This window comes from Sander vitreus, chromosome 7 (assembly GCF_031162955.1).
Source record: "Sander vitreus isolate 19-12246 chromosome 7, sanVit1, whole genome shotgun sequence".
Lineage (NCBI taxonomy): Eukaryota > Metazoa > Chordata > Actinopteri > Perciformes > Percidae > Sander > Sander vitreus.
This window is the reverse complement of record NC_135861.1, coordinates 10,026,611-10,048,088: the sequence shown is the minus strand read 5'-3', so window position 1 is coordinate 10,048,088 and position 21,478 is coordinate 10,026,611. Positions and strand designations below refer to the sequence as shown.

Here is a 21,478-nt window from a genome sequence, read left to right as displayed (position 1 = left end):
TTATCACACAGGAGGCCTTTAGTTTGCATGTGTAATTAGATAGCCTTGCAGACAGACAGGTTTTGGAGGCCACAAACACACACAGACACACACTTGCACAGATTCCAGTGAACAGGCTGTGCATTGTTGCTCCACTAATCTGACTCTGAGCACCTCCACCACAGCAGTGATCTTGCCTGGAGGGTCGGCTTGTTCTCTTATATCTGTTCTGTGAGTGGAAGTTGCGTTTGTCCTGTGGAGGGACACTGTGGTATGGATATAGAGAGAAAGCTTATTTAAGTATGTGCTGCTTTAAATGTGTCAGATCATCCAAAGTATGAAGAAATACACATATTTTCTCTTACCTATAGGGGGTATCTAGCCACACAGATCTGTCTTGAGATTTCTGCATCTACTCCAATGCAATGGAGGTGTATGGAATTTTGTTCATGGTGATCATAGCTACATCATTGAAAAAGTGTGATGGTTGATGGTAAATAGAATCTTTTTCGCTGTCACAGAGATGCTGAATCTGCCTTCATGTCCTCCATCAAGTCTCCATCATATATAATCTGCTCTGTGGAGATCAAAGGTTTTCTCTTAGTTTTTCCATTAAGTACCATGATATGTCAAAATGGACTCTGGGAAAAAGGCCTAGAGGTGTGTTATTCCGGTAACTTTGAGGTGCCCTGCTGAATTATTTACCCAACACATCGTAACCACTTTTCATAGGGGCTATTTTTCTTTGTTGCAGAGTAGTTTCAGAAAACTAATCACTGCCTGTGGACTGCCTATTGCTATGCTATTGCTATTATTTTTAAATGATGTGCATACTGCAGACTAAATTCCATTCACCTCTATCATAATTGAGTGGAGGCAGCCTAAACTGATCATGAAAACAAAAATGTGCTTATGGCCAGTGCAAAAACATCAGAGCTAATCGGTGTTGATGACTGATGAAGATAATGTGACATTAACGCTTAAAAAAATATTACATGTTATGTTATAAGTAGTCTCGCTTTGCCAGACCGTCCTCCACACTCTGCGGAGGAGGGTGTGGCTAGTCCACATAGTATTCCGGGATGGGAGAGAAACGTGCTCTGGGTTATTGGCATTTCTTTAAACCAATCACAATCGTCATGGTCAGCGCTAAACTCCGCACGGAGCCGCTGCGAACTAGCCTCGGGAAGGAACTTGTTTTGGTGAAACGTGTACGTTCAAAAGTTGATTTAGTCGTGCGAGAGAAAACTCAGATTGGACAGATAGTCTAGCTAAGTGTCTAAATTTACCATGCAGAGATCTGCAGTTAACATCCTCATGAATCCGCCGGAGTTTAAAATTCCATCACAAAGAATGCTGAATTAAACAGACATCGGTGAAAAGATATGCATCTGGCGGAATTTCCTGCAGCACCGGAGTAATCCCGGAAGTGGAACATCGAGGATATAGACTATGCTATAAGTAACATATTAAACCATCAGTCTATGCATCATAGCTTTTTTGCTTCCTCTTAATAACATTCCACTATCTAAAATAGTGACATATTAAAACATATTTGGCTGCTTTTTTATCCTCTTTGAAAATATTTTAGCTTATAATTTCAGGCAGAAGAACTACATAGTGTATGATTACATTTCATTACATTACATTACATGTCATTTAGCTGACGCTTTTATCCAAAGCGACTTACAATGAAGTGCTTTCAACCCTGAAGGTTCAAACTCCAGACAACAAGTAGTAAGTGCAAGTACATTAGCTTTAAATAAGCAAAACTACAAAGAGCCATATGAAAGTGCAGCTTTAAGATAAATACGTTACATAGATAAGTCTGCAGTATTTTTTGTGTTCCTACTTAACGAACAGGAAGGAAGTTTGCATATTAAATGCTGATTTGGTCCTCATGAAGTACAGCATTATGTCTTCAGTAGACACTATTTCCTGTTCCTAATGTTTGGCCGCTTAACACTTCAGGTGATGTTCGCAGTGTACGTACTGTATTGGATTACAAGTTTCAATGTATGGCTGTAGCCTGGAGGTGCTGATTAATGATTCGATTTGGGTTTTTGTGTGTGTGTGTGTGTGTGTGTGTGTGTGTGTGTGTGTGTGTGTGTGTGTGTGTATATAAGTGTACCTGTATTACTGTCATTTTAAGGTCCAAAGATTTTTTTTAAAGTAAATTCTGAGTGATCCTCACTTTTGAAAGGACGATGTTTTGGTCAGTTTTAGGTTAAGGTAAAGGGTCAAGTTGAAGATCACCTTAAAGCTAATTGTTTTAGAAAACAATTATCAGATCTTTCTGAGCACAGTAATACAAGAGTGTATATATGCATGTGTGTGTGTAATTTGTCCATCTGTTTACCCCCAGCCAAGCAGAGAGCAGCTGATCGAACACTACCTCAACAGTACCCAGCTGGAAGCCGCCTTGGACTCGACCTTCATGGGGTGAGGCTAGGCCATTGAACCCGGGTTTCTTTGTCTTGTGACAATAACATTGTTCAAAGCCATTTAGTCTGGAAGCCAACCAATAAGGCATTCAAGGTCACTCACATTTGAAGACAATGCAGGTGGCGGCCCGTACAAAGAGGAAAACACATTGCGAAATATTTCTTTTTTTCTTTTTTATAAATCAACCCCCAAGGGACGGTTCACCTCAGGGTCTCACTTCTTGGGGGTCGGTCAGTGTTTTTCCCCTTTGATCAGGATTTGCACAATACTGAGCACATGTAACTGATGATGACACAAGTATTTTACTATACACTGGCATTATCTCAAGGGAATTTAGAGACTAATTCGGCTATTCTGTTTTTTTATATTATTACAACACTGCACAAGTGTAACAAGCTCAGACCTGAGAGAACGAAAGAAATGTTTCAATGTTTAAAATGTTGTTTTTGTATCCTGTCTTGCCCCCAGTAAATGTGAGTCTATCTCTCCCTTGGACGACCTGGCCTTCGACATGTACCAGGACCCCGAAGTTGCCCACATCATCCGACTTCTGGACCAGAAGAAGCAGGACATGGTCCGGCAGGAGAAATACGAGCAGGCTAAGAATCTGAAGCAGGCCATTGCAGACCTGCAAAAGGTACTTTAGCTGCTGGGAGGCAGACTGGTTGGCTACAATACATTGACACCAAATATTTGCTCTCATGGTTGAGCAGTATGCACCAAAAATACCAGGATGTGTTGTCTCTTTATGTGTTACTCACAGTCTGAAAACGTTTTACAAAAACTAATATTTAAGGCATTCAAAAGATCAAAAAAGGCTTAATTACGGTTACAAGATTATTATTAAGCTAACCTAAAGTAATCGCCAACTGGCTCTTGCTCTATACTAAACACACAGACATGAGAATGGTGTCAATGTGATTATGTAACTCTTGAAGGCAAGAAAGCGATTGAGCATATTTCACCAAAATGTTGAATTATTCCTTTAAGTCACTTACAGATTTTGCACTCTGCTTCATTCACTCACAGTTATTCATTCTAAAGAATATTTTCCCCACACAGCTGGACTGTAAACTGCAATTTTAGTGTGAAAAGTAAAGGGACGAGCTGCCTCAGAACAGTTGATGCAGGTATATTATCATAACAGCAATTTAAGGTTGGACTAAGCTATGACAGTTGCATTGTGTTAATGTTGTCTAGAGAATGTGCCTTTGTTTCAAGTAGAACGTGAACACACAGGTGCACAGACACACAAGCACACATATGCTTTAGTTCCCTGGTTACTGGAAGTATTTTTTTTTCCAGGAAAAGGCAAGTAGATTTTGGCAGAAAATTCCGGGAAAATACGGGGATCTCTACCTTCAGAATTTATTCTAGAAAATTTAAACAAGTACATTTACTCAAGAACTGTGCATAAATACAATTTCTACTAGCTTTATACTCCACTATATCATAGTGGGAAAAAGTGTACTATTTAATCCACTACATTTATTTGTATTTACTCAGCAGAATAAGATTTTACACACAAAACATATGATGACTTTATTAAATATGATGCATTTTTATAGATACTACTACTACTACTACTACATCTACTACTACTACTACTACTACTACTACTACTACTATTACTACCCCAACAGTATGTTACATAGTGGACCTTAGCACTACCTCGACCAGTTACAACATTAAAATGCTTTTTACACATGAATTTATCTATAATAGGAATCCACTATTATATTATGTAACAAATACACAGTGATAGAGGGTCATACTGCAATGAGCACTACTACTTAGCTGATATTACTTATTTTCTTTTTTCAATGCAGAACTCTACTTCTAGTACCCTGGAAATCCCGAGTTCTCGCGAGAGCACAATTTGAATTTGCTCAGCGAGTCACTCTGGCATTGAGTAATGATGCTCATTAACTATGCCCTTGTAGCCGAGCTGCACCAATCACATCGGTGTATCTGATACAGGCGGGCCAGAGGCGAGCTAAACAGATGACGACAGTTTAATCTACCAGTTCGCTCCGCTGGTAGCTAAGTGTATGGAGCTCTGGATACGTCACCCCGTGTATTGTTGTGATTGGTCGTAGTGTTATCTAATTGCGTGCAGTGAGATTTTCAAATGCATGCTTGGTGCCGCCCCTCGAGTTGGGCCATTTTCATTACTCAGTGCCAGACCCTTAATCTTTCGGATTTGGGTCTGGATTTCCAGGCTATACTTCTAGTGGATTATTTTTACATTGTGGCATTGCTACTTTTACTTCTGAATCTGAAAATGTATTCCACCACTGTTCTGGACCCCTTATCTGTATTGGCTTTTGCCAGCTCTTTTTTACTTTGCAAACAATGACCAAATTTATCGTAGTAAGGAAATAATTCAGCTTCACATATCATCATTCCACCCACTGCTACTGATAATAATTTCTTTTATGAAAATCTCAATATTTTGTGAGGCTTGTATTTCCTCTCCAGATATCCAGTGATATTTCCCCAGTTTGTAACAGTAGTTGTTAAACATTGTTCAGATTCCTGTTACTGACATCTTTTGTATACAGCGTTACCATGCGGACCATGAATTCTTAATGAGCTCAACAGCTGCAGGGATGGTCCTCAGGTTAGGGCTGGGTACTGAATTCAATACTTGTTAGGCACCGACCGAATTGCCTCCTTAGTATTGAGTATTGAAAAATGCCTCGTCCTTCAATACCAAATTCCAATACCTAAGGAGCAAATCTCATCAGCGTCAGTGCTTCTACCAAGATCTAATAATGCTTGTAATTTGCTGTCCAACATTACAAAACTCTACGTTACGCATAGAGACGGGGCTCATGTAGTAGGAACTGAAAAATAAATAAAGACTTTTGCCGTAATGTTGTAGTTCCTTTTTTGTTAAAATGGATTTTATAAAATTGGTATCGTAAATCGTTCAGGAACCAGTACCAAAGTCACAGTATTGGTTTCAGTATCGGCATCAACATTTTTAGTTTGACACCCATCCCTACCTTAAGCCTTGTCATTACACCCTCAGTATGTCAGGTGTCACAAGATATGTGAAAAGACGTAAAACAAAGGAAGGACAAAAGCAGTTCTACTGGCTCTACCACCCGTCAACCTCAGCATAACCTCATACAGTGGGGCAAAAAAGTATTTAGTCAGCCACCAATTGTGCAAGTTCTCCCACTTAAAAAGATGAGAGAGGCCTGTAATTTTCATCATAGGTACACTTCAACTGTGAGAGACAAAATGAGAACAAAATCCAGAAAATCACATTGTAGGATTTTTAATGAATTTATTTGCAAATTATGGTGGAAAATAAGTATTTGGTCAATAACAAAAGTTCATCTCAATACATTGTTATATACCCTTTGTTGGCAATGACAGAGGTCAAACGTTTTCTGTAAGTCTTCACAAGGTTTTCACACACTGTTGCTGGTATTTTGGCCCATTCTTCCATGCAGATCTCCTGTAGAGCAGTGACGTTTTGGGGCTGTCGCTGGGCAACACAGACTTTCAACTCCCTCCAAAGATTTTCTATGGGGTTGAGATTTGAAGACTGGCTAGGCCACTCCAGAACCTTGAAATGCTTCTTACGAAGCCACTCCTTCGTTGCCCGGGTGGTGTGTTTGGGATCATTGTCATGCTGAAAGACCCAGCCACGTTTCATCTTCAATGCCCTTGCTGATGGAAGGAGGTTTTCACTCAAAATCTCATGATACATGGCCCCATTCATTCTTTCCTTTACACGGATCAGTCGTCCTGGTCCCTTTGCAGAAAAACAGCCCCAAAGCATGATGTTTCCACCCCCATGCTTCACAGTAGGTATGGTGTTCTTTGGATGCAACTCAGCATTCTTTCCCCTCCAAACACGACGAGTTGAGTTTTTACCAAAAAGTTCTATTTTGGTTTCATCTGACCATATGACATTCTCCCAATCCTCTTCTGGATCATCCAAATGCTCTCTAGCAAACTCCAGACGGGCCTGGACATGTACTGGCTTAAGCAGGGGGACACGTCTGGCACTGCAGGATTTGAGTCTCTGGCGGCATAGTGTGTTACTGATGGTAGCCTTTGTTACTTTGGTCCCAGCTCTCTGCAGGTCATTCACTAGGTCCCCCGTGTGGTTCTGGGATTTTTGCTCACCGTTCTTGTGATCATTTTGACCCCACGGGGTGAGATCTTGCGTGGAGCCCCGGATCGAGGGAGATTATTAGTGGTCTTGTATGTCTTCCATTTTCTTATAATTGCTCCCACAGTTGATTTCTTCACACCACGCTGCTTACCTATTGCAGATGCAGTCTTCCCAGCCTGGTGCAGGTCTACAATTTTGTTTCTGGTGTCCTTTGACAGCTCTTTGGTCTTGGCCATAGTGGAGTTTGGAGTGTGACTGTTTGAGGTTGTGGACAGGTGTCTTTTATACTGATAACAAGTTCAAACAGGTGCCATTAATACAGGTAACGAGTGGAGGACAGAGGAGCCTCTTAAAGAAGAAGTTACAGGTCTGTGAGAGCCAGAAATCTTGCTTGTTTGTAGGTGACCAAATACTTATTTTCCCGAGGAATTTGCAAATAAATTCATTAAAAATCCTACAATGTGATTTTCTGGATTTTTTTTCTCATTTTGTCTCTCATAGTTGAAGTGTACCTATGATGAAAATTACAGGCCTCTCTCATCTTTTTAAGTGGGAGAACTTGCACAATTGGTGGCTGACTAAATACTTTTTTGCCCCATTGTAACTCCCATGCAGCACCTAAACTTTGGAATTCACTACCCGCTATTATCTGCATACTAGACTCCATGACCCACCTTTTTAAACTAGCTTATTCATTTTAACTGCAATAACTGCATCTTATTTAACATCAATCTTAACTTGTTGTGCTATGATGTGTTACTTATTGTATGTTTTATTGTTGATTTCCTTCTAGAGATCCCAAATATAAATAGGAGAAACCGTGTTTATTACACCAAAAGTTTGTCCAAAGAGAGTAAAGAATCACAAAGCGTTGATGTTCAGACTGTGTCGTTTGGCACCTGATTAGCAACTTATTACAGATTTATGGCGTTTCCTGACTTACTGGAAGTTGTTGTCATATTTCCAGCCTTAATGATTCACCATGTGGCACACTCACTATTATGCGGCACCAGGGCTGTATTATTGTGCAGGGCACACTGCCTGTGTCAAGTCCATTTCCAAACCAGCTCAAGCTCAATTCTGGATAATTACAATTTCAGTCTTATTTTTGTAGTTTTGGCCATTGTTTCTATTGGTTATGATAACTCTGTGCTCACCAAAGTAATTGACTAAATTGCTCTGTTAACACAGTGACATCAGTACAGTGAGGTCCAAGGTGGCAAAAAGCATTTGTACGATTAGACAGGTTGTAAACAATATGAGGATTTAGCCAGATTAAAGGTGCAATATGTAATACTGACAGCTAGTGTTTAAAATAGTTACTGCAGTACAAATTCAAAATACTGGAGAAGGTCGTCTCCCCCTCCCCCTCCTCCCCAGACTTGAAGGGTTCACAACATAACATCCACAACACCGTTGCTAGACGCTTGTCTCACATAGCCAGACATTACTTCACAGCACAGCGGAGTAGCTAACGTTAGATGCTGGCTATATTGACAGGCACTTTCTTGGCTTAGAATTATGGTAGGAACCGCTAAAAAACAACACTTCCTTGCCGTCCTCTCCACCCGACTGAACACACTTTATTGGCTTAGAATTACAGCAACAATCGCTAAACACACTGCAAACTCACGGTCCTCTCTTCCCGATTTACAGCCCCTCTCTTGGCTTAAAATAACTCAGCATTGTTGGCTGCGGCCGCTGAACAGGCTACACGTTGTAAATAGCCATGGCCGCTTGCCTGGTCCTCCGGTAACGTTAGCAGTTAGGCAGGTTAGCATGGCGGCGTTAGCCAGGACCAGTCGGGATCACTTCACTGGCTGTTTCGCAGTTGTTTTTGCGAGTAACCAACTCGGGTACTCAATATAATTCAATGTGAGTACATGAATGTTGAAATTACATAAAATGCCCATCCCTTGACTGCTTATGTTTCTTGCCCTGTTGAACTTCTTTTTAGTAATGTCACTACATTCCTTAATCTCAGCAATTAACTTGGTGAGTACAAGATTAGCATGAAAATAAGATCAAAGTTGTAATGAACTGGAGTTATTCTTTAAGAAAACACCACGCCAAGAACAACACCAGATGAAATTGTAATTTAGACCAGGACCAAAACAGATCAGAACAGTATCTTTCCAAATGTGAAAATAATGATTTGTGTAATGAAATGCAGTAGATATATCAGCAGGAGCTCTACTTTCACCTCCAAGATAAATACAGATGATGGCAAACAATCCCTTAAACTATCAGCAGAGAACTTTTTCTAGACTGCTAGAAAAAGAGTTTTAGTCAATCTAGGCACACACTGATGTGAATCGAAGACGTGAGACCATGAGGAGACTCATACAACAGCCATGTGTACCTGTCTAAACATACAGTGAAGGCTCACTGTGTCTACCGCTTCTTTTCCCGGGCTCTTTCAGGTGGGGGAGCGTTTGGCTCGATATGATGTGGAGAAGCGATGTGCGATCGAAAAGGAAGACTATGACCTGGCCAAAAAGAAGAAGGAGCTGATGGAGGAGTACAGGAGGAGCGTCTACCAGCAGCTGGAAGTCCACAACCTGCTGGACATGGCAATGGTCAGTGGTCAACGGTTACTGATGATGGCGCTTCACCTGTGTAGTAACAGCAGAGGGACTGTGTGCGTGATGGAAAAGAAATATCTTTGTCCGAGGTGTTGGTGTTAAACAAGAAGAGAAATGATGGCATATGTGGAAAAATTGTGACTTATTCTTCCTAAACTGAATTCTGTTCTGTTTTTCCACCATGTCACTAGGTAACACAGGCTGCAGATTCATCCCTAGCCCAGGATCCTCCCTCCCTTCTACCTTCTCCAGGTCACTGTTCAGTCCCTACCAAGCCGCTTGTGTCCACAGACACATTCAGGAAGGGGAAAAAAACAAACGCTCCTCAGAACAAACAGTCAGACGCAGAAAATGTTCTGCCCAAACTAAGCAGCCAACCTGACACACCGTGCACCCCTGCTGCTCTACCTAAGATAGACGTAAGACACTTTATCAAATGCTTTGATAATGCAACACATCAAAACATCTTTAAACAGCATTAAACATGTCCAACACATGCACCCACTTAAAAAAAGTTACTATGAAGGCAATATGGCTGGACCCAGTGTTTTCTCATTAATGATCCAGTTGTAGACAGCTGTACCTGTAACTTGTTCTGCTTGCATGAATTCCTTTATTGTTGTAAAAATAACCTAGCTTACTGTCGTACCTTGGGAATATGTCTCCTGCCTTAAGCCTCTGTAGTGTTGGAACATGGAGCACACAGGGAGATTATGACCAGCGGGGGCTTTTATGCTTTACTCACCACCTACTGAGACCGGCCCTACTGCAGGTTTGGGTTTCACTATTTAATTAAAAGCGTGCAACAGTTGGCTGCCTCCAGCGCCTGCCAACCTGGCCTCAAGGCAGGGCTTTGAGCCTTGTACGAGGCAGCATGGTGCCAGTTGGCCCTGGGGCGCAGGAGACAGTGCAGCTTGGGTTTGAATAGATGGGGTTAAACATTCATTGTCATTATGATGTTGAAGGATTGACCTATTCAGTCATCAAATGCTAGTGAGAGTTAGTGAAAAGAACAAGGGTAGAGATGATACATTTTTAAAAAGGATCTCTATCTATCTTCTTCAGACTTGAAAGTGTAGATGAGTTTTCTTTGAACAGAGGGATCTCTGGAAAATGTATTATTTTGTGCTGAGAAATAGAAGGTGTACCTACGAATTAAATATAAATTGTGTTCTGTATGTACATTTTGTATCCCATGCTTTAAATACCAATGCTGTTGTCTTGTTCTGACAGGGTACCAGTGTGCCTTATGATGAGAGGCCGCTACCAGCCCTTCAGGGGAAAGAACGGCCTGTGGAGGCCACTCTGAGCCCTGCAGAGCAGCTCTCCCACCAACCTGACGCCAAAAAGACTCCACACAGCCCTGAGATGAGCGTAGAGCCAGAGCCCCTGACAGAGAAGGCCCAGAGAGAGGCTGGCCTTCCAATTGAAGTCTTTGGAGAAAGCCTGGTACTAATACTAATACCAAATATATGTTTGAGTTACTTAAAAAAAGGTGTAAACATTACATAGTTTGTCCACCAGAGAGAAGAAAATTCAAAATACAGGCATACCCGCACCAATGAATCTAATATTCACTCTCCTTTTTTGGTTTCCATCAACTCCTGAGAAAAATATCTAGTTCTGTAGCTGCAAGATGCTCAGCTCTGTTTAAGCTAGTTTCTAACTCCGTCTTGTCTGCCGTGTGGTGCTGGGCAGGTATCGTACAGTTGGTTTTATCAGAGGTTTTTTTGCTGAAAACATTTGCCTGCAGCTGCTGGAAACTGGGTTGCTGAGAGTGTAATTTGTGGGCTGAAAAATGTTAGGTTTCATGGCAAAATATTTCACATTCCACATAGTCATTTAATTAATTGATGATAATATAAGAAATATTGATTAGCGCAGCTTTTAAGGGATCCTTTTCAAAAATGTTTGTGTTAATAAATGTATTTTGACAGATATATGAGTTTGTAATATATGATCTCTATACACTGTGCATATATGCAAATCTCTTTCCACATCTGCTGTAATAACCCACATAACTGATATATGTGATATTGTTTATGCTAATCTTTGCCCTCTCTTCTTTTCCAGGTGGCTGAGGCGTATTCTAAAACCTGGTCCTACAGGGAGGATGCTCTCCTGGCTGTGTACAAGAAGCTTTCAGAGTTATCACCCACCACCCCCAAGGAGGAGCTAAGAAACATGATAAGAGCTGCAGTCTTTCTGGTCAAGAAGGCCCTTCTGGATAAAGTGTCATCTGTGAGTCATGTCCTCAAAAGAAAATTGTCCTGGTGTGGATGCTGTGAATGGCCACGTTAATTGAACAGAAACTTCTGCCAGTAAAGCAGCCCTATTAAGGCATTATGGATATGTTTACTTTGTCACTGTCAAAGTCTTCTATAAATCATGTTCTCTGGATTCCTGTTACAAACAGAACTAGCGTTCATGTAGTTAAATCATAAGCACACATGCGCACTCTTAACAATGTCCCCCCTGTCCCATGTGCAACCTTAGTTCTCTCTCCCAGAGCTGGCTTCCTTTAACAAACAGTTTTGACAAGGATGGCCTTGTAACCCCTCTCTGGAAGTCGGCTACAGCTTGTATGTTAATGAAAAGAGCAGTGCCGCAATAATTCTAGTGATTTATTTTCATTGCCACATTGATACACAAAATGCTCCATTAAGAAGTCAACGGGTTAATTTGCTGCTCCACCAATGTGCTTCATTTTAGTTCATGCTAAATAGACCTTTCTTAGGTCTAAGCTGCATGTCATGTCATTACATCCTGGGTGTGAATGTAGCCCAGGGTGTTTGTGCCTTGTGCCTTTCCAGTCTAAATCTACCTTGCAAACACAAAATTCCCCAAATATTGATAATGCGCTGGTAATGAAATTGAACTGTAAAAAATAAAATAAAACTTTCCAACTGTCTGGTGGATGTGTCCATTCACAACTACTGATTGTCACTCTCCATCCGCATACTCAAACCTAATCCAAATAAACATTACCAAGTCTAGCCTTTCTGCTAATTGACATCACCGTGGTGCTAGCTTTTCTTGGAAAGTCCACTAAGTTTGGAGCTAAACGTCCACTGGCTCTCTCCTTAGGTTTTCCACGCCTCCTTGAAGTTGCTGCAGCTACTGCTGAGCCAGCTGATCCCAGGTCTGGGGCTGGGCCGGGCAGAGCTGACTCACTGCATAGATCAGACTTGGCCCAACCTGCTGGCCAGGACTGGAGACTCAGCCAGCCGCCTCCGGGGCATGGCCATTGCCTGCATACAGGTATTGTAACACACTGGACTGACGAAGATGTTTATTTGGCCCCAGTTTCTTTCCATTGACCCTTAGCTTCTTGTCATTCACCCTCTGCCTCCATAGCAGCTTTGCTTTGACTGAAGAGAAGATGGTTTTGCAATCTGCATTTACTCCCTCCCACATCTTCACTTGTGTAAAGCTCTGTGAAAACGTTTGGCTGATCATTTTTAAAACTCAGCACCTTCTTTATTTTTTACTCCATAAAACAACATAAAATGTACTAAAAAGGCTGCCGATGTCCCTGGTGATAATCTCATTTGTTTATGTGGAACGCCTGTCATCTTGTAACAAATACAAATTCCATTAGGTGGGCCTATGCAAGACTCTCAAGGGTGGAACAGTTAATAAGACAGCATGACGGCAAACCTAAAATACATAACAAAATAAACTGATCCCCTTGGTGATGCCTCCTATCTAGCACATATAAAGGCCCTTGAAGCATGGTGCAATGATAATATTCAAGGACAATAAGAGAATATAGTATATAAGTATAAGTACCATTGTTGTTTACTTAGTATTTCAGTTTTTAGCTGAATTCCCACAAGCCCATCACTGACCTAGGTGGAATGTCACCAGCTTGACAGACTGAAGCTAGTTGAGTAGCAAGCTATGAGAATGGACAGGGAAGATAAAACGGCATTTATTTTATACATCAGTGATTGAAGCTAAAAAGATAGAAAAAAGTCTGATGCTGAATCAGTGCTCCTCTTCGTTAAAATATATCAAATAACAACAATACTACTCTGAGAATTTCAGGAGCTGGGAGTACACATATAAGAGGCATTGCTCCTTATACAAAGAAATTCTCATTTGTTCATCATGTAGACCTTGATCCCAACATTAACTTTAGGCAGATGGTTGAACAAGATACTGTCAGCATCAAAGAGGAGGGAAATGTTTCATAAACTGTTTCAAAAGTAAATAGATTTTTTTCATGAAATACTAAAGGATGTCATGATTCATATAAGGGTGGATATGTTATGGTCAGTAATGTTGAGCAATGTGAGAAAGTCATTAGATCATAGTTCAATGGTGAAATGATGGAATGAGTGAATGTCACACCGCTCTTACTTCTAAGCCTTTGGGTTACGTTAAAGCAGAGAATGATTCCATTACTGAACTGTCTTTTTAAAGAAGTTGGATTTCTTAAAAAAACAACTTTAAATTCACCTCTTCGGCCAGTGCTATCTAACATAGGCTGTATCACAGAACCGTGTAGATTTCTATATAAAAGAAGAAAAGTTTACTGTCGGCTTTCTTGTATCGGTATTGGTGAAAATACTGTCGATTTAAATGTCAAAGTTAGGAAATCACAGTGAAGCGGTACTGTAATATTTAGATATGCTATGACTAATATTGACAGATGATATCTACACATAGAACTCACTGAATATATTGGCATCTACTGTATTTACATGCAGGAGAAGAAATCGATTATTTTGACATGGACTGCAAATAACTAAATTCAACTTTCCGCCACCCGATACCGGATAAGCGGACGAAGATGGATGGATGGAACTTTCCGCCAAAGGCAAATCTTGTAAAAAGCTGACCGTGCGTCCTTGGTACTATCATTGTTTATACTGTATACTACCACTCGGGTTACTAAAGAGAAGCCTTCCTGTTAAAGACATGGGTACACTTGTTGTTTGAAACCGGAGTGGTGACTCTCGATGTTGTTTTAATACTGTTCTCGTTGAGTTAAAAACGCTTTGTAATTACACTATAAGATCATGTAAACATTTTGCTATGTCCTCGACGTATAGAAACAATAATCTGTGCTATTATTTAACACTTGAGAAATGATATACTGCAGAAAGTTTTCTTAGAAAAGCTTAGTTGTATTGTAGTGTTTGAATTCTAATCATGACATTCAGTATGCTGGAACCAGCGAGGGTTTGGCATTTTTGTTTGATAAATGACTTAAGCCATTAATCAATTTGTTGTCATTTTGCTGATTGATTAATTGGCTAATCCTAAGGCTGAGTTCCTCCTGTAAGCACTTTCATAAATAACCGGTATGTCAGTAAAGTAATGGTGTCATTGGTATGATTAATAATCACAGCAGATAAATACACACAACACTTCACTGACAATGACTTACTTGCACCTGCAGGACAAACTGATTATATTATTTGTGTGCTTAACTGGGGTTTTATGTGCATTTAAATACAGATAATGGTTTTAATCGTTAAAAGTAAAAGTTAAATAGAGCACGTTTCGTTTCTTCAGATGAAATCAGTCTGAAGACAGCACCCATAAGTCTGCATTCAGAACAATGATTAGAAAAGGTGCATTATTTACACGCCCCACAGTAAGCAAACAGACGAAACAGCTCACGTGTAAAATGAAATCTAACTTTCTTTCAAAGGCAATCTTTGGAAAACATTTTCCGTGCATGCTTAGTCTATTTCTGTAGATATGGGCAACGGAATGCACTGCAACTATATTTCTCCGAAACTAGATGACTCTTCCAAGAAAGATGTAACACCCAACATACGGTGTGCCTGCTTGTGAATTATAAACAGCCAATCAGAATGCCATTTCCTTCAGACTTCAAACTAGTTTTTCCAGATCAAAGACATCCTTCCAACAGCAAAATGTAAAGTCTTAGCCAAGGGTGCCATTTGTGGTTGAGTTGTAACGCTCCATGTTGTTTTCATACAGTTACAATCCTCATTGGACTTACAATCCAATGAGGAGCCTGTACTCACCCTGTAATGTTGGTATGCCCCCACTGTATTAGTAGAAAGAATAATTATTTTAACACCTTTCATACATGTGTTGCATTTTCACCTAACTATATAACTGTCTGTATATATGATGAATGAGGTTGTGTGTGTTCACGCACCCTGCTGATTAAGCGAGTAGCTGAACCAAGGGCGTTGCTGTTTTGGTGGTATGGGTCTTAGTCCTCAGTTCTCAGATTTAGCCAGTTTTGTTGGTTGTTGATTTTTCTTTTTTTCTTTTCTTTAAGAGCTCCACCACTCACCTGGCTGAGAGACTTTTATAGTTGCTGGAGGGACAGTTATATACAAAAATAAACTTCTGCACGTTTATCTGTGAACTGTATTTAATCAATTATAATCAAATAGAGTGTGCAGATCTTAGTGTGTTTATTATTATTATTATTATTATTATTTTTTTTAAAGGAGCGTGTAACTTCTTAAGTTAGCCTTACTAAAATTGCATTGACCTCAGAGATTGACTCACTGCTTGCATGCTGCAGTGTGCTGTACTGTAGCTTGAAATACAGGTTGAATTAGCAGGTGTCTGAGGTGTTGTCATGCTCTGCCCCAGCCTTTAAACAAGCCCCAAGTTGTAGTCTCTCTGGCTGGCTAGACTGGCTCCTTGTAGCCTTTAACTTGAACAGGGCAACTAGTGCAGGTTCCATACAGAAGAGGTGGTGTTTGTTTTTTGTGGCCTGTACTGGGGGTTGGTGCTTTCATATGCACTGGTGAGTGAGACCAGAAAGTGTTACTGGGCTGGTGGATTGAGTGATGGTGACGTACAGTATGTAAGTGTAGGTAAATGTCTTTTGCTAACTGGAATGTGTGTGTGTGTGTGTGTGTGTGTGTGTGTGTGTGTGTGTGTGTGTGTGTGTGTCTGTGTGTGCGTGCATGTGTGTGTGTGTCCCACATTTCCGACATACATTCCACTAACCTGATGAGGCTAAGATGGCAAACGACTAAGAGAATGTTTTCCAAGAGCCATTTTGTATTCTCTGTCATGACTTGTCTCTTTAACAGATGCTTGTGTTGAATGACAAATCACCATGTGTAGCATCACAAAGATATGTTTTGTTAGTGGCTTACAGCACACATATTACTTAAAGGTACATACTGTAAGTCTAAAATGACATTGTGTGACTGTCAAGACCATTCTCTCTTTCTCATGTCCTTCATTTAGGAAATTGCTGCTTTGAAAGATGTACACGCTCTACAGGTAATCCCTGGCGAGTTGGTGAAGCCCTTCAAATCCAACTTCCCCGCTCGTCTGGCTCAGAGTCGGGCCGAGCTGCTCGAGAAGCTACTCGTTGAACTGGGTACAGAGAACTCTGGCTTCACCCTGGACAATGTCATGATGGTAAAAGACCTAAACTATGCTAAGTGCATCTATCAAGTTTGTGTGTGTGTGATGTTAAAGTCCTTAATTAATCTGAATTATTTTAGTCTCTGATGCGGAAGCCGAGAGTGGCCGTGGTTGCAATTATCTGTTCTGTTATTGTTAGTTCAATATCACACTTTAATAATCTTGTTATCTTAGAAAATCAACCTTTTGTTTGCCTCAGCAGCCAAATTTAGATAATTAAAAGTCAAAAGTCTCAGTTTGGAAGTCCAGAGCAGCTTTGGTTGCCATTATCCATCCATCCATCTTCATCCGCTTATCCGGGGTCGGGTCGCGGGGGTAGCAGCTCCAGCAGGGGACCCCAAACTTCCCTTTCCCGGGCCACATTAACCAGCTCCGACTGGGGGATTCCGAGGCGTTCCCAGGCCAGGTTAGAGATATAATCCCTCCACCTAGTCCTGGGTCTCCCCCGAGGCCTCCTCCCAGCTGGACGTGCCTGGAACACCTCCCTAGGGAGGCGCCCAGGGGGCATCCTTACCAGATGCTCGAACCACCTCAACTGGCTCCTTTCGACGCAAAGGAGCAGCGGCTCTACTCCGAGCTCCTCACGGATAACTGAGCTTCTCACCCTATCTCTAAGGGAGACGCCAGCTACCCTCCTGAGGAAACCCATTTCTGCCGCTTGTACCCTGGATCTTGTTCTTTCGGTCATGAGCCTTCATGACCATAGGTGAGGGTAGGAACAAAAACTGACCGATAGATTGAGAGCTTTGCCTTCTGGCTCAGCTCTCTTTTCGTCACAACGGTGCAATAAATTGAATGTAATACCGCACCTGCTGTGCCGATTCTCCGACCAATCTCCCGCTCCATTGTCCCCTCACTCGCGAACAAGACCCCAAGGTACTTGAACTCCTTCACTTGGGGTAAGGACTCATTCCCTACCTGGAGAAGGCACTCCATCGGTTTCCTGCTGAGAACCATGGCCTCCGATTAGGGGTGCTGATCCTCATCCCAGCCGCTTCACACTCGGCTGCGAACCGATCCAGTGAGTGCTGAAGGTCACAGGCCGATGATGCCATCAGGACCACATCATCTGCAAAAAGCAGCGATGAGATCCCCAGCCCACCGAACTGCAACCCCTCTCCACCCCGACTACGCCTCGATATCCTGTCCATAAATACTACAAACAGGATTGGTGACAAAGCGCAGCCCTGGCGGAGGCCAACTCTCACCTGAAACGAGTCCGACTTACTGCCGAGAACCCGGACACAGCTCTCGCTTTGGTCGTACAGAGATTGGATGGCCCTGAGAAGGGACCCCCTCACCCCGTACTCCCGCAGCACCTCCCACAGTATCTCCCGGGGCACCCGGTCATACGCCTTCTCCAGATCCACAAAACACATGTAGACTGGTTGGGCATACTCCCAGGCTCCCTCCAGGATCCTTGCAAGAGTAAAGATCTGGTCCGTTGTTCCACGACCAGGACGGAATCCGCATTGTTCCTCTTCAACCTGAGATTCGACTATCGACCGAACCCTCCTTTCCAGCACCTTGGAGTAGACTTTACCGGGGAGGCTGAGAAGTGTGATACCCCTGTAATTGGCACACACCCTCTGGTCCCCCCTTTTTAAAAAGGGGAACCACCACCCCGGTCTGCCACTCCTTAGGCACCGTCCCAGACTTCCACGCAATGTTGAAGAGGCGTGTCAACCAAGACAACCCCTCCACACCCAGAGCTTTAAGCATTTCTGGACGGATCTCATCAATTCCTGGGGCTTTGCCACTGTGGAGTTGTTTAACTACCTCAGCAACCTCCACCAGGGAAATTGATGCCAATCCCCCTCATCCTCCAGCTCTGCCTCTACCATAGACGGGCGTATTAGTCGGATTTAGGAGTTCCTCAAAGTGCTCCTTCCACCGCCCTATTACCTCCTCAGTTGAGGTCAACAGCGTCCCCATCCTTACTGTACACAGCTTGGATGGTTCCCCGCTTCCCCCCTCCTGAGGTGGCGAACGGTTTTCCAGAAGCACCTTGGTGCCGACCGAAAGTCCTTCTCCATGTCTTCTCCGAACTTCTCCCACACACGCTGCTTTGCCTCTTTCACGGCAGAGGCTGCAGCCCTTCGGGCCCTTCGGTACCTTGCAACTGCCTCCGGAGTCGTCTGGGATAACATATCCCGGAAAGACTCCTTCTTCAGTCGGACGGCTTCCCTGACCACCGGTGTCCACCACGGTGTTCGTGGGTTACCGCCCCTTGAGGCACCTAAGACCCTAAGACCACAGCTCCTCACCGCAGCTTCAGCAATGGAAACTTTGAACATTGTCCACTCGGGTTCAATGCCCCCAGCCTCCACAGGGATGCACGAAAAAGCTCCGCCGGAGGTGTGAGTTGAAAGTCTGTCGGACAGGGGCCTCCTCCAGACGTTCCCAATTTACCCGCACTACCCGCTTGGGCTTACCAGGTCTGTCCAGAGTCTTCCCCCCACCCCCTGACCCAACTCACCACCAGATGGTGATCGGTTGACAGCTCCGCCCCTCTCTTCACCCGAGTGTCCAAAACATATGGCCTCAGATCAGATGAAACGATTATAAAATCGATCATTGACCTTTGGCCTAGGGTGCTCTGGGTACCAAGTACACTTATGAGCATCCCTATGTTCGAACATGGTGTTCAGTTATAGACAATCCATGACTAGCACAGAAGTCCAACAACAAACAACCACTCTGGTTTAGATCAGGGAGGCCGTTCCTCCCAATCACGCCTCCATGTGTCTCCATCATTACCCACGTGCGCGTTGAAGTCCCCCCAGCAGAACTATGGAGTCCCCAACTGGAGCCCCATGCAGGACTCCACTCAAGGTCTCCAAGAAGGCCGAATACTCTGAACTCTTGTTTGGTGCATATGCACAAACAACAGTCAGAGTTTTCCCCCCCACAACCCGCAGGCGTAGGGAGGCGACCCTCTCGCCCACCGGGTTAAACTCCAACGTAGCGGCGCTCAGCCGGGGGCTTGTGAGTATCCCCACACCCGCCCGGCGCCTCACACCCTGGGCAACTCCGGAGAAGAAAAGAGTCCAACCCCTATCCAGGAGTATGGTTCCAGAACCAAGACTGTGCGTAGAGGTAAGCCCCACCAGATCTAACCGGTAGCGCTCCACCTCCCGCACAAGTTCCGGCTCCTTCCCCCCACAGAGAGGTGACATTCCACGTCCCCCAGAGCCAGCCTCTGCTGCCCGGGTCTGGTCCGTCGAGGCCCCTGACCTTCACTGCCACCCATGTGGCAGCGCACCCGACCCCAGCGGTTCCTCCCACAGGTGGTGGGCCCATGGGATGGAGGGATGTCCGCCACGTAGCTTTTTCGGGCTGTGCCCGACCGGGCTCCGTGGCAAACCCGGCCACCAGACGCTCGCTGACGAGCCCTCCATCTGGGCCTGGCTCCAGACGGGGGCCCCGGGCTTCCTCCGGGCAGGGTCACTTCATCCCTTCCTCGATTTTTCATAGGATTTTTGAACCATTCTTTGTCTGGCCCCTCACCTGAGACCACTTTGCCTTGGGAGACCCTACCAGGAGCACACAGCTCCAGACAACACAGCCCTCAGGTTCATAGGGACACACAAACCTCTCCACCACGATAAGGTGATGGTTCCCGGAGAAGCCATTATTATTATTATAATTTTTTTTAAAATCTTGACATAATGAGATAGTTATTCCATTATATCGAGAACAAAATGCCACTGTAGGTATCGATGGTCACAGATTTCTATACTAGAGCTGTTAACTACTACTGCTGTTTTTTGTATTTTTTCAATTGTCAATTTTGTCTCTTCCCATCTGGAATTAGCAATTGCAACACATCTTCTAATGTAGCACATGTACATGTACTGTATAGAAATAGACAGTATAATGCCTGTATTATTTTATTTATTATTATTTGTATTCATTTGGTTTAGTAATTACAGTGTGACAAACTGAAAGGGGAGCAATCCCTCCCGGGCTTTCTGTGGAAATTCGGTACACCCAAACAAGCTGCCAGTAAGCTCCAGTCAGCTGAGTCAATGTTGTCACCATTGGCATTCACTTTATGTCCCCTGCACTCCTCTGGTTTCCAGCAGTGACCTAATATCTACGTGCAAACTATCCATCTGTTGACCAGGCCGGGCAGGACAACAAGCCGCCCTGTCCTCCACTCTCTAGTTTACGACTGGCCCTCCACCCATCCCCCTTCACTCAGCACTCCTCTTGACTCTGCACATCTTTTATCAGCGAGAGCAAATTGTTAGGTTTGTCCTCTGAGTTTCTCCGCCTTTTGAAGCCAAATCCACACAGGTGGCATTGGGTGGCCTGTGTTTGCATGTTTGTGCGTGCTTGCTCAGCGCCTGTCCCCTTTGTGTTGGCTGCCTCCCATATTTGCCTGGGAAACATTTCCAGTCTGGATTGAGACATGACAGGATGGCTGTGCTTTATTCTGTCTGCCTGTATTTTTCTCCTGATTGAAACATGTAAGAGACACCAGGTTTAGACTGAAACTTAGTTTCAATAATGAATAGATTGTGAAATAATTGACTTGCCTTTGATGATTTGTTGAGATACCTGGTAAGCCACAACAAGCAACAATCAAAATATCTTTTAAATAAAAAACTACAGAAGGTAGCTACTAGGTTCCTGCAGTAAACTTTATTGTGCTGACCCATTACACATAGATGTCCTCGTCCTCAGGACACACAAAGCACCTCACCCGGGGCAAAACGTCTTAACTGCTTAACTGTATGTGTGTGTGTGAGTAGAGAAAGAAAATATTCCTCTAGACTTAGACTTCTCTTTATTGATCCTTTTGGGATGACTCCCGCAAGGAAATTAGATTTCCAGCAGCAGATTTTAGCAGCTTACAAAACACTCTTTAAATAAAGAGGTATAAAAAATACAGTATAGAAAAAATACAGTATAAGAATTACAATAACAATAAACTTTT

The 21,478-nt window shown here is 43.1% G+C and overlaps 1 protein-coding gene across 2 annotated transcripts in view; it reads left to right on the top strand.

Moving 5' to 3' along the window:
* cep104 (centrosomal protein 104) overlaps window positions 1-21,478 on the top strand; it is a 47,197-nt gene that overhangs the window by 7,977 nt on the left and 17,742 nt on the right. Inside the window, exons 6-13 of one of the 2 annotated variants that reach the window (XM_078254516.1) lie at window positions 2,345-2,421; window positions 2,893-3,061; window positions 8,986-9,141; window positions 9,339-9,566; window positions 10,381-10,596; window positions 11,221-11,388; window positions 12,235-12,408; window positions 16,387-16,527. In XM_078254516.1, coding sequence (XP_078110642.1) covers window positions 2,345-2,421; window positions 2,893-3,061; window positions 8,986-9,141; window positions 9,339-9,566; window positions 10,381-10,596; window positions 11,221-11,388; window positions 12,235-12,408; window positions 16,387-16,527 — 1,329 coding nt within the window. Of the gene's footprint in view, window positions 1-2,344; window positions 2,422-2,892; window positions 3,062-8,985; window positions 9,142-9,338; window positions 9,567-10,380; window positions 10,597-11,220; window positions 11,389-12,234; window positions 12,409-16,350; window positions 16,528-21,478 lie in introns of both variants that reach the window. The other variant, XM_078254515.1, reaches the window with a different exon arrangement.